General features: G+C 42.3%; 1 protein-coding gene across 1 annotated transcript; it reads left to right on the top strand.

The window, feature by feature from the left end:
• Positions 1 to 2275: 2275 nt before the first annotated feature.
• LOC108703951 (cardiotrophin-2) lies at positions 2276 to 6587 on the top strand. Its single transcript, XM_018240263.2, has 3 exons — positions 2276 to 2422; positions 4163 to 4299; positions 5031 to 6587. Exons 1-3 carry the CDS (start codon positions 2407 to 2409, stop codon positions 5457 to 5459), a joined length of 582 nt encoding a protein of 193 aa, XP_018095752.1. The 5' UTR covers positions 2276 to 2406; the 3' UTR covers positions 5460 to 6587.
• Positions 6588 to 13720: the final 7133 nt, after the last annotated feature.

Genomic DNA, 13720 nt, shown 5'->3' with positions numbered 1-13720 from the left:
ATTATTATTGTTATTATTATTATTATTATTATTAATAATAATAATAATAAAAAAAACACTTTCTGTACAATGCAGGCAGTGGCATCACTAGTAGTTATTATTATTATTATTAATAATAATAATAAAAATAATAATAATAATAAAAACACTTTCTGTACAATGCAGGCAGTGGCATCACTAGTAGTTATTATTATTATTATTATTATTAATAATAATAAACATAATAATAATAATAAAAACACTTTCTGCACAATGCAGGCAGTGGCATCAATAGTAGTTATTATTATTGATATTATTATTATTAATAATAATAATAATAATCATATTTATAGAGGGCCAACATTACACATGAACATATATATAAATTATATAAAGTGTTTATCAGTCAGTGTCCCACTGGGTCCCTGTTACCCCCAAGCACAGGCCCAGTCATTTGGACTTTATAGGGGGGTGATATACAATAGGTAATGTTACACTGGGCCCAAATACACCCAAACTCCTCAGTGTCACATTATCAGCCATTACTCACAGGGGATACAAAGAGGCTCCCAGAGGGAGTAGAAGGGCCCATTGGTGCAGAATCAGAAGTGACACCCGTGGGGAGAGTTCCAGGCTACACCCCTTACTGTTCTGCCTTTGGGCAACAACATGGGAACTGACCAAACAGCCACTAAACTGGTCATTGAGCCAAAGCTTTGAGGGTCCTTGTTGGCACAACCTACAAGCCTTAAAGGAGACATTTTATGTAAAAAACAAGAATGTGCCAATCAGCAGCTAGCAGGACCTGATAGGGAACTGAAGCCTGTCTGTGCTTGTGTGACTGCAGGGCTGTGATTGGCTGTCCCCCTCCTACTGTGCTTCTGGCAGGGACCGTTTGGACACGCCCACCCCTCATTTGAAACACAGACAGGGACCAGAGAACATCTATAGGGAGCTCCAATAAAGGGACGTTTTTTACAGACAATAAACATTTTTGGCCAAAAGTAAAAAAAGCACCACATATTATACATTATTTCCTACAAAATGAGGTGCTGCCCAGTATAAACTGTAGGACAATGCCCCAATGCCAGTTCATGTCTGATTTTACACTGGAAATCTCCCTCCCCTCCAATAAAGGGATGTGGTTGGGCTGCAGGCAAGTTGCAGGGAGTTGCAGGGAGTTGCATGATCCGTTGCATCAGATTCCAGTGTCTGTTTCACTTGGTCACCAGGCGGGATTCTTCTTCTTATTATTATTCTTCTTATTATTATTCTTATGTGACACAGGGAATAAAGTCTATTGTGAGGGAGCTGTAGGGCAGATATGTGATAGCCCAGGTGACTCGGGATCCGATGAAAAGCGGCAACCCAATACTGATCTGCAGTTTCTGTAACAAAGAACTGGCCCAGCCGTCTTAATCCCCTTCTGCAACAAATAGTCCGGTGTGTTGTGTTTCCAGCAGAGCTGATTCTCAGAGGTGCAAGAAGGGGCCACAGTATTGGCTTGGGGCTCACACAGCAGCAGAATGTGCAGCAGATAAATAAAGAAACCTCAGGCTTATGGGGCTGTGACTATTGGCTAGTGTGTGTGGAGTAAGGCAAGTGATGCAGCCTCTTGTGACTGTTATAATTCCCAGATAAAGGCTTTCAGAGCATGCTGGGAATTGTAGTTCCCTCCTGAGTAAGAAGTCAAGATATGTCTGCAGTTTAAATGACAAATGGGCAGTGAAAGGGTTAAAGAAGAGCAGAACCAGTTGAGAGAGTGATAAGGGCCAAAGCCAGATGTATCCGCACATTTGTGGTTAGTAGCCAACCCTCCCAATCATCTGCCCACTCTGATATTCACCTCACCCCTTGCACAGTCTCATCTTGCAGAGCTAATTAGAAGCTCATTTGAATGCAGGCTGCACTGGATTCTCTTTTGCCATGCACTTTACTTTAATGACAAATAGAATCCATTTGCCTTTCAGTGGCTGGTTGTTATTTGGGTGAGGGTTCAAGGTGATGATCCAGGTGAGCAACTCCATACAGCTGACTTGATGATTTCATGTATGCAAATGTGATCATTGCATTGGAAACTGTGTGCAGCAGAACTACAACTCACTGACTATAATAAACTGTATTTGATCTATTTCTCTTGTATTGGCTGCAAATAACCTTCGCAAACTGGGGATGCACTGACATGGGCTAGAGTGCCAGCTCTTGGGGTCAGCAGAGCTACAGGTGCTGGGAGTGAGAGGCCGCCTTGTGTGGAGCTTGGCAGGGGGCAGTGAGGGGGGAGGGGATGGGAAGGTATTTAGCTCTGACGTCAGAGAGAAGGAACTTCCAGGGAATTTGTGTGTGTGGGCCAAGCTCCTGGGGGAGGAGAGCGAGGGGAGGAGAGCAGCACAAGGAGAGAGCGGAGTTTGTTACAAGTGCTCGGAGACCATGGAAGTGCTCAGAGGTAAGAGGAGCCCAAACACTTGCTGGGATAGGGGACTGCCAAGCCTGGGGCCACACTTTGCTTCTCTCTGTAGCTGCAGCCACTGGTTCCAGGCCAATAGGGAGCTGACTCTACAGGTGCTTGTTAAACTGTTACATGACTCCTTGCGCTGGGAGCCTAGTGCTAGAGATTCCCAGGCTCAGCGCAGGGAGACGTGGGCAACAGCAAGTGTGGGGATCAGCGGTGGGCAAGGTTACCCCAGACTGGCATTTAATCAAATGATACTCAATGCCAATGTTATTTATTCTTATTTACAGTAAGTTCTCTGGGCAGTGCCAGTGGCTGAGCCAGGGATACAGGGTCCTTGTTTGGTTATAAATACACCCACCACCTGTCCCTCATTTCCACATGTTGCCTCCACGCCTGAGAATCCTGATCAAAAGGAATAAAGTAGCTTTGTAAAGTTGGCCAACTGCATAGCTGCCTCTCAGCACCACGTGAAGTGAAAGCAGGTGCCGGTGTCCACTGTGGTGCTTTTATAGCTCTGTAATCATCACTTCTAATCTTATTAACGGGCACCATGCCACCAGCACGACTGGGAGGGGAGGTGGGATGTTTGGGGAAATAGAGAGAGGAGACCGGAAACTTGATGTAACACAAGTGCATGACTCCTATACACACTAGTGTCCTATCATAACAAGAATTTGGGGCGAGGATCATTATTGGGACATTAGGAGATATTTAGGATTGTTACTGGAGAAGGTGGGTGTGATGGAAGGGTCAGGGAGAGAGATAGAGAGATGTGCGTGCAGTGATCATTTCTGGTATTCAGCAAGGGAATGCACCATCATCATGTTGATAAGAGAGAACTGGGTTGGGATTGTGATGGAACAAGTAGGAAGGGATGCTCTTTACTGGAAGATGAGGCAGTGGGTGAGGAACAAGAGAGACTTTTTTTGGATCAGACGCCACAAACCCACAGAACTGTCTGAGACCAACCCTTGAGATAAAGGAACAGTCGTGGGAAGTCACAAGGGACATTATAAGGGATGTTTGGTTTCCGTGTGTTGTCTTCATGCCTTCAACTTCCAAGCAACAAGCTCAAACATTGTGCTCATTCCTAAGCAAGAGGCAAGGTTCCAGAACTGTAGTCATTCCCAGGCAGAGGGTAAGGAACCATGACTGTCTGAGTTCCAAATCAATGGGTCGGGTTTCACGATTGTAAGAGTTCCAGTTAAGCTATGAGTTGGTACCATAACTATTTGGGGTTCCAAAGCAATGGGTTGGGTATCATGATTGTAAGAGTTCCAGTTAAGCTATGAGTTGGTACCATAACTATTTGGGGTTCCATAGCAATGGGTTGGGTATCATGATTGTAAAAGTTCCAGTTAAACTGAGTTGGTACCATGACTGATTTCCAAAGCAATGGGTTGGATTACAACAGTTTCACAGAAGACACCTGTTACTATGGGGCATATTTATTAAAAACGGAGAAAAACATCACCGGTGATGTTGTCCGTAGCATAACTTTTTTGTTTTCTAACTTGTAAGTTGACTGTTCAAATCTAATTGCTGATCGGCTGCTATGGGGTCTCCATTGTTAATTAAAACACCCCTAAGAGTACAAATGCCCTTCAGCTATCCATGCAATACTAGGCATTGTTGTTCAGATTGGCCACCCCTGACTTGGATCATACCATTGTGTGCATTACATAGTTTATGGGCATTCCCCTAAGTCCTTTCTCTCTCTCTCTCACACAGCCATTGTGGAGGCATCACCAGACATTCTGTCCATGCAGCAGGAGCAAGAAACCTTGGCGGCCAAAGAGCAAAAAGAGCAAGTCCTGAACCTGGTCACCAGTATCCAAAAACAGTCGGATGCCCTAGTGAAAGAATATGTACGTGAGACAAAACCCTCACCCCCCCCCCCAGTTTGGTTATTACAGGGCAAGCGAAAGGGGCAATTCCAAGGAAGAACTGTCACACATCTCTTCACATGAACTGAACTGGGGTGAAATATTCTTGATGAGTTATGTGATCTTTACTTCCCCTTTTATTCATTCTTATAAATAGAAGTTGGAATTAAGCGGTTTGCTGTGGGCCTTTATTTTCCATTTGTGATGGCTTTTGAGTAATATCATCTTTTATGCTCCTGTGGTTCTTCAGTTGCCCCCAGGAACCAGGCAGTGGTTTAAATGAGTCTGGAGCAAAAATTGGGGAGGTTCTAAAATCAAAGACAAAAGACATAGATAATTAGACTGAGATCGAATCTGCTTTTAGCCCCACCAAAACCCTGACTGCAGCTACTGGTAGATGTTCCATGTTCAGAATGTCCCATCTCCTGGGCTTGTCTCTGCACAGAACTAGTAAATAAAGCAGGAGGCTGTGCAAGAAAAGCCGTTAGTACTATGTAGATATGTAGAGCCCACTTGCTGCCCATATACAGAATGATCCACTCGTCTGATGACACCAAATGGGCAGATCTTTGCCAGAAATGACTGCCAAGGTAGCGCCCTAAATAAAGGTTGAAGTACTAATTTGGCAGAACTATTGGATGTAGACCTGCTTGATCAATATCTGCATTAAATGATTGTTTTATCTCAATCTTCTTTGTTCTCTTCTCCTACAGCTCAGTCACCAAGGTGCCCCCTTCAGTAGCAATGGCTTCTCCTACCCGTTACATCAGCTTAAAGATCTGCCGTGGTTGGACATCAACCTGCTCCCTTCATCCCCATGGAAAAGCTTGGTGTTCAGCCTCTCGGCCTACTCCACTCTGATTGGATGGTTCGAATCCACCCTCAAGTGGCAAAGAAAACTAAATTCAAGAGCTCAGAAGCTCATTGATCATCTAGAGGCTTCCTACCAACACGTGAGGGCCTTGAGCTCCAGCTTGTCCTCACTCCTACAGGAGCCTATACCAACCTCCCAAGCCATGCCGGAGATCAAGGAGGTCTTCACACAAAAGGTCACTGGTTATGGTGTGTGCCAGTGTTTCTGTGATTGGATGGCACAAACCAAACGAGATATGGAGAACCTGGTGGCGGAGACGTCGGTGTAGATATGGCAAATTGAGTCTGACTCCTTCTTCGTGCTCTTTTAATATTTCCCAACATCCAGCGACAACTAACCTACCTCAAAGAGGACTTTGTTTTTACCAATGACTTTTAGCTGCATCAACACTGGACACCATTGGATAGAAGGGGCAAGCAAGCCTGGAAGGAACCCCATGATATTGCCAACTACAAAGTTCTTTAAACCACCTTCTCAAATATATCCATGTTGGCTTCATATTCTAATTATCCAACAGACACAGGCATGTTTGCAGCTCCCCCGAACTTTTCACATATATCTGCTTCCATAAACGGGAATGTTCACTTAAAGGAGAAGTAAATGCTATTTTACACAAAAGGAACCAATTACACTGATCCCTTTCCACCACTGCTCCACCGTGAAGATGTCAGCCGAATGATGAAATCTCCTTTTAGCAACTTTTAGACTAATACAGTGACTTTCTAACATCATTTGCAACTCCAGTCTGGGGGTGCTCGGGGTGCTCGTCTGAGCATTTTTTGGCAATTTTCATTCATTTTTTGTTTTTATGATATAAGCAGTTTTATATAATAAATGCTGATGGGACTGACCCCTGCTGTTCTGTCCAGGTAGAGGCAGGACAGGAACAGCTTAATGTTTTGATGTAGGAAGCATCTCCGGATGCTCCTCTGCTCCGTTCCATCAGTTTGGTGTAGAAACTGCTAATATCAGAATTTTTTTTTTTAAAAAAAGTGGCCAGTATATTGCAAAAGTGCTCAGAAAAGCACATTGAGCAATTTTATCTATCTATCTATATATATCTATCTATCTATCTATCTATATATATATATATATATATCTATCCTTTAAAATGAAGGCTATAGGAAACTCATCTATACAAATGAAGCTCAGATGCAAATAAGGATTATAGTATCACCGCCAGTGGCTGTGAGGGGATTTTGGGAATTGTAGTCCAGATTACCTATAACACTAAAGGAGAGGTATTCGGCAGACCTGCTGTTTCTTAGACTACATCTCCCAGCATCCCCTACCAGAAACGGGTCGTTCATACAAATTTCTTTACACTCCTTTATCCATGTACTTAATATTATTTTTAGATTTTTTTTTCCTGAAATAAAAAATATTTTCTATTAAAGTGGGATTTAAGTTTGTTCTCTGTCATCATAAACCCGATATGCAAATAGCGAGACATCCGGGCAAAACAATCTGTGCCAGCGAGTGCGGCTGAACATTTACAGATAAAGTCCACCTAAAAATTGGCTCTAAATTAGTTATTCATTTTCCTTTGATCGGTTCCAGTTTGAACAAATGCAATAAAATGCCCCGCGTCTTTCCACCGCCCCCATTGTGCCACCTGCAAAGAGTATCCAGGAAACCGTTTATCATCTCCGCTCCCTACTGCCCTCTGGAGGATGCTGGGAATTGTAGTGACTAGTAATCGTTACATAGGAATTATTTCTGAACTTGATGGAAGTTTTCTTTTTTTTTTTTTTCAACCTCATCTACTATTTACCATTCTGGGACTGCCTGAAACGGTGTAATTTAGCCCACCATCTGCAGTCAGGGTTGGACGCCTCCTGCCTCTATCCTATGCATAATAGATTGCCCACCCTGGGAGGCAGCTCCATGTACGTACTACTTCTTTGATAGAACAGAATTGCTTGGATGCTGCAATGGGCTTAGTTACGGAGTGGCTGTACAGGGTGATACACAAACACACAGCAATATATAATTAAGGAGAGAGAGAAGTATTTACTAAGGAATGTGGCTAAGTACAAAGGCAGCGGCTGTGTTGGAACAAGCACAAGTGGGGATCTCCCTTCCTTTATGGATGAAAGTGAATTACAAAGCAGATTCCAGGTTCATGGTGTTCCCAGCACAGACACATCAGAGAACACAGGATTCCACATAGTTTGTTCTTTGGTTGCTGAGAGGGATGCACAGAATTCGGCCTTTTTCAGCAGGATTTGGCATCCTTGAGCCTGGCCAATCCGAATCCTAATATGCATATGCAAATTAGTCAGAAAAGGAGAAGATGGAAGAAATTCTTCTTTTGTGACGAAAAGTTACATGATTTCCCTACCCACCCCTAATGTACATATGCAAATTAGGATTTGGATTCGGTTCGGCACAAGGATCCGGCCGAATACGTATCCTGCTGAAAAAGGCCGAATCCTGAATTCGGTGCATCCCTAATAAATATATATATATACACTCTAATGCTGTGAATATCTTGTAATTTATATCCTTATAAACTGACTAGTGATGTCATTAGTTATAACCGGTGAGTAGTGATGTCATTTTTGTCACATGACAAACGTGTGTATTATAATAAATAAAGTGCCCCTTTTTGGAAAATACGTGGATATTAGAAGTCACCTCTGAGTTCCATGACCTGTATAAAAACATTCATCCTTCGTCCTCATGCTTTTATATTGCCATGGAACTCCGAGGTAACTTATAATATCCTTATATTTTACAACGGAGTTACTTTATTCACTATATACAGTAGAACCCTTATTTAAGTTTTCAGGGGATCAAAAATAAATGGTGTAAAGTCCAGGAGAATGTAAAATCAGGGAAATGATATATTATGCATGTGGGACCACAAAACAACAATGTAAAACGAGATGGTGTCGTTTCTGAAGAAACCACAAGATGTTGGCTTTGAAACGCAAGAGGTGTTGGGGCCAGTCGCCCCTGGTGCATAGAGAGTACACAAAGTTGGTAGAATCTGGTTTAAAACGGTGAAAATTGAAGCAGATCAAATTGTACCATTAACAATCAAAAAACCTGATTGGCTGTTTTTGGCTCCACCCACTTTTAAAATTTGAACCCCAGTCCCCCTGTGACCGACTGTGCCAAGTTTGATGTCCCTGCCATTAACTGTGAAAGAATGGCAGCAACTTATATATTGACATTGATTAGCAATAGGTAACATTTGATTGGCTGTTTTAAGCTCCACCCAGTTTTCCGAATTTTAACCCCAGTCACCCAGTCATGGTCTGTACCAAGTTTGGGGCCTCTGGCTTTAAAACTGTGAGAATGGTAGTATTTGAAACTTTTACATTGAAGTCAATAGGTAAAATCTGATTGGCTGTTATTGGCTCCGCCCACTTTTCCTAAATTTTGACCACAGTCACCCAGTGAGTAATTGTGCAGATTTTGGGACACTTGGCATGGACGCCATAATAATAGCAGCAATTTGGCGTTTTTCATTAAGGTCAATGGCTGAAATCTGATTGGCTGTTGTTGCCCCGCCCCCTTTTTCCCCTAATTCTGAACCAGAGTCACCAAGTGACTAACACTTTAAGGTTTCGGAATCATGACATTTAACATGTAAAAATGGCAGCAATTTTATGTTTTTCTATTGAAAATCAATGAATGACATTTGATTGGTTGTTGGTGGCTCCACCCACTTTTCCTAACTTTGAAGTGCAAACACCCAGTGACCACATTTGTGATATTCGAGGTCCATGACATCAATAACGTGCAAATGGCAGCAATTTTAATTTTTCCCATTGAAATCATCAAAGAAATCTGATTGGTTGTTTTTGGCTCCACCCACTTTAACTGATTTTGATCCCGGTCCTCCAGTGACCAACTGTGCCAAGTTTGAGGACCCTCCCATGAACAATCTAAGAGCGGCGACAGTTTTAACTTTTCCCATTGAAACAAATGGCTAATATTTGATTGGCTGTGGTAGACTCTGCCCACTTTCAAAATTTTAACCCCAGTGACCCATGGTGCCAAGTTTTGGGTCTCTGGCTTTAACACTGTGGGAATGACAGTGTTTGACATTTTCTCATTGAAGTCAATAGGGAAAATCTGATTGGCTGTTTGTTGCTCCGCCCACTTTTTGGAGTCCCCAAAATGTGACAGAACTTTTCAGGTTGACCCCATGACTAAGTGACCCAAGTTTGGTGAGTGTAACTTTATTGCTGTACGAGTGGCAAAAGTTTCACATTTTCCAATGAAAGTCTATGGGAAAAAATGGGGTCTTTGGGGGGCCGCCACAGGGCCACGGAGGGTGGGATTTCTTAACAGAGCACAAGCAACCTATTCGGGTATGAGCCAAACAAGTGTGCAAAGTTTCATAATTGTACTCCTAAACCTCTGGGAGGAGTAGCGTTTAGAAAATTGCTAACATTCCATTGGCTGTTGGTAGCTCCGCCCACTTTGGGGTGCCCCCCCAAAATACATATTTTTATTCGGGGTGGCACCAACAATATGTGGTCCGAGTTTGGGGAGTGTAGCTTCAAAACTGTACGAGCGGCAGCGATTTGAAAATTTTCCCCGTCAAAGTCAATACGAAAAAAGGCGTCTTCAGTGGTCCGCCGCACGGGCGCAGTGGGTGGGATCGCTTATTAAGCACAAGCAACGTACTTTGCTATAAGGCGAATAGGTGTGGAAAGTTTGGCGCTTGTACCCCTAAAACTGTAGGAGGAATAGCATTTAGATAATGGGGGGGCGCTAATAATAATAAGAACGAGCTGAACTAGTAGATCAAGATGTTGGTTCTTCAAAGCCAACATAATAATAATAATAAGAATGAGCTGAACTAGTAGATCAAGATGTTGGTTCTTCAAAGCCAACATAATAATAATAAGAAGAAGGATAAGAACGAGCTGAACTAGTAGATCACTGATCAAAGCCAACATAATGGGGTAAAACATAAAATCAGGGGATGTAAAATTGAGGTTCCATTGCATATAGTGATTAAAATACCCCCTCTTGTAACATATAATGAGATTATAAATTACAGAGGAGTTCCATAATTGTATAAAAATAAGGTTTTTATACAGGTCACGGGACTCCTCATATTTTGCAACAGGGGTAGTTTATTATAATGCACAAGTTTCAGTGAGTCGTGTGAAATGACATCATTAAGCTCCGATTATAACCAATGACATCACTGCTTATATGGATATAATTTACAGGATATTCATGTCTCTTATGATATATATAATAGACAAAAGCCATGAATATATTGTAAATTAAATCCTTAAACGATGAGTAGTGATGTCATCAGTTATAAATGGTGAGTATTGATGTTATTTCTGTCACATGACTCACTGAAACTTGTGTATTATAATAAATAAAGTGCAAAATATGAGGATATTAGAAGTTACCTCGGAGTTCCATGACCTGTATAAAAACACTGGGCCTTCTGCCTCGTACTTTTATATGGTCATGAAACTCCTTTGTGACTTATAATATCCTTATAATTTACAAGAGGGGGTACTTTATTCACTATATTATATACTGCACAGCTAATCACATCTATTCAGTCATCACAAGTCCATATTGACAGATAGGAACGGGCAGATTGTGTTCTAGTGGAACCACATGTTCACCATTAAAGGGATACTGTCATGGGAAAAAAAATTTTTTTCAAAATGAATCAGTTAATAGTGCTGCTCCAGCAGAATTCTGCACTGAAATCCATTTCTCAAAAGAGCAAACCGATTTTTTTATATTCAATTTTGAAATCTGACATGGGGCTAGACATTTTGTCAATTTCCCAGCTGCCCCTGGTCATGTGACTTGTGCCTGCACTTTAGGAGAGAAATGCTTTCTGGCAGGCTGCTGTTTTTCCTTCTCAATGTAACTGAATGTGTCTCAGTGGGACATGGGTTTTTACTATTGAGTGTTGTTCTTAGATCTACCAGGCAGCCGTTATCTTGTGTTAGGGAGCTGCTATCTGGTTACCTTCCCATTGTTCTTTTGTTTGGCTGCTGGGGGGAAAGGGAGGGGGGGTGATATCACTCTAACTTGCAGTACAGCAGTAAAGAGTGATTGAAGTTTATCAGAGCACAAGTCACATGACATGGGGCAGCTGGGAAATTGACAATATGTTTAGCCCCATGTCAGATTTCAAAATTGAATATAAAAAAATCTGTTTGTTCTTTTGAGAAATGGATTTCAGTGCAGAATTCTGCTGGAGCAGCACTATTAACTGATTCATTTTGAAAATTTTTTTTTTTCCCATGACAGTATCCCTTTAACCTCTATAGAATAGGCTGAGGGCTATAGGAACAGAGCTGTAGGAAAGAACCATACATGATATATGTACCCCAACTGTCTGCTCTCTGTCATTACCCCATTACCCCCTGCCAACCTTTCTATAATCCCTTTGAGTTAATAGGGCACCAGCATCCCATGCCTAAACCAAAAAGCTCAGCTTCCTGCATTGGGTTTAACTAGAAGGAACCATCACCCAGGAGACACACAAGACACAGTCTCTCATTCCTCAGGGTATGAATTCCTGTGGGCAGAGATAAGGAATAAGATTATCAATACAGAGTGAGGGCCTCTCCTATGAGCATTACTGGCAGTGACAGAGCACGGCCTGAGTATTTCGTGGCAGTTGCGGATTTTCGTCAAAGGCACCAAAAAAAACATTCTTTTTCATTCCAGCCAATTCTAAGAAGGGTCCCTTCTGTAGGATGTCGGCTCCAAGTATCGACTACCCACTCCCAACATGACTTGAGATGGCCATACATGCAGAGATCCACTCCTTTGGTGACCTTGCCCTACAAGCGGACCTCTCTCTGACATGCCAACCTTGAAGTGGGTGATATTGTGCTGAACCGAACATAGACCCTAGAGCCCAACAATTGGATCAAAGAGGTCGGACAAGGGACAGCATCAATGAAGTGATCCGATGGGATTTTTAAACCTGGCCAGATATTGACTGGAGAAAGCAAGTTGGAGGGCCCCAAACACCGCCCAATAAGCTGCCATCTTAGTCTATAGGCAACTTATATAGGCCAATACATGGCCACCTTTATGGACGAAACATTTCAGCACCACCATTACTCTCGTCTTAGTGTCCAGGAATGTCATGGATACTGAAACAAGGAGCATTTTGGTTCCTCTCGCTGCTCTCAGCTCTCATTCCTCAGGACTAAATATTTCCAACAGTGGAAAGCCATTTGGGCTGTAGAAACAGAACCATTCTTAATTGTCTTAAAGGAGAACTAAAGCTTAACTGAAGAAGTAGTGAGGAATGTTGTACATGATGTTTTGTGCTTCTGTACCAGCCCAAGGCAACCACAGCCCTTTAGCAGTAAAGATCTGTGTCTCCAAAGATGCCCCAGTAGCTCCACATCTTCTTTTCTGCTGATTCACTGCACATGCTCTGTGCTGCTGTCACTTACTGAGCTTAGGGAGCCACTCACAATATACAGTACACATAGAATAGAAATGTCACAATATAAGGCTGATTAGTAATTAATACACATAATTACTACATGGCAGCACAGAAACCAGTGCAATTAGCATCAGAATTGAATAATCAGCAAACCTGTAGCATCAGCTTATATTACAGCCAGGGAAGCTCATTTTCTGCTGGATAATTAGTGACGAGCCCTAAGCTTAGCTTCTCAACAGCCAATCAGAGCCCACTGAGCATGTGAGTGTCACAGACACTTTCCAAGATGGTGACCCCCTGTGACAAGTTTGAAGTCCTGGATCATTGCTGCTATTGACAAGCTCAAACTTTAGCCTCGTGCAATAAGTTCACTATAGAAAATAGGACATTTTTAGCCACATTCATTTTTATGCTTTAGTTCTCCTTTAAGCTTCTTACAAAGCCGTGATCAATTTTCCCATTTCTGTATAAAACGGATAAATTTGTATTTAGAGAACACTTTCACTACTAGCACAACGTATGGTCTGGTTGTGCTACACATAGGCCCAGTTGCAGCACATAAAGCAAATTACGGCCTATAGGGCTTTCCACACGGTCAGTCACCCCACTTTGCCCGATTTATTAATAACCCAACAAACCTAAGGCAAACCTGACATATTTATATATATTTATATATCTCAACTGGGTTTATTGTAGTAACTGCCCACTGCTCATTGGAAGAGCATAATAATGACATATTAAAACAAATCGAGGATAATAATCCCCCTTTCACATTCCGTGGCAGACTTTGTTCCACGTGGCGTGAGAATAAGGAGCTGAAACCTAAGATACAGCTGGAATGTACCATAATGGAAGGGAACAACTCATATTTACTCTCCCTTCCAGGACAAGGAGGGATGAACACTGAATGAATCCAAGAACCCTATTCTTCTTCTTCTGCTACTTTGATCCAAACCCCGCATTGCCCATGAAAAGGGAGGAGACAAATTTAGCAATAGCCCCGCCCATGAGTTCCCAGGGGAGAGCAGAGATTGAGAAGGTTGTTGGCCATGCAATCCCATATCCCAGAGCTTGTTCACTCCTTTAAACGAGAAAGAAGAAGACCGTGCACA

The sequence above is a fragment of the Xenopus laevis genome, chromosome 9_10L, assembly GCF_017654675.1.
Source record: "Xenopus laevis strain J_2021 chromosome 9_10L, Xenopus_laevis_v10.1, whole genome shotgun sequence".
Classification (NCBI taxonomy): Eukaryota; Metazoa; Chordata; class Amphibia; order Anura; family Pipidae; genus Xenopus; species Xenopus laevis.
Note: the sequence above shows the minus strand (reverse complement) of the source record. Positions and strands in the feature narration are given on the sequence as shown.

Bases quoted from the DNA above. Each gene is read 5' to 3' on its own strand.
- LOC108703951 (XM_018240263.2), top strand. The intron at 4,300-5,030 runs GTACGTGAGACA...CTTCTCCTACAG, and splicing joins ATGCCCTAGTGAAAGAATAT to CTCAGTCACCAAGGTGCCCC.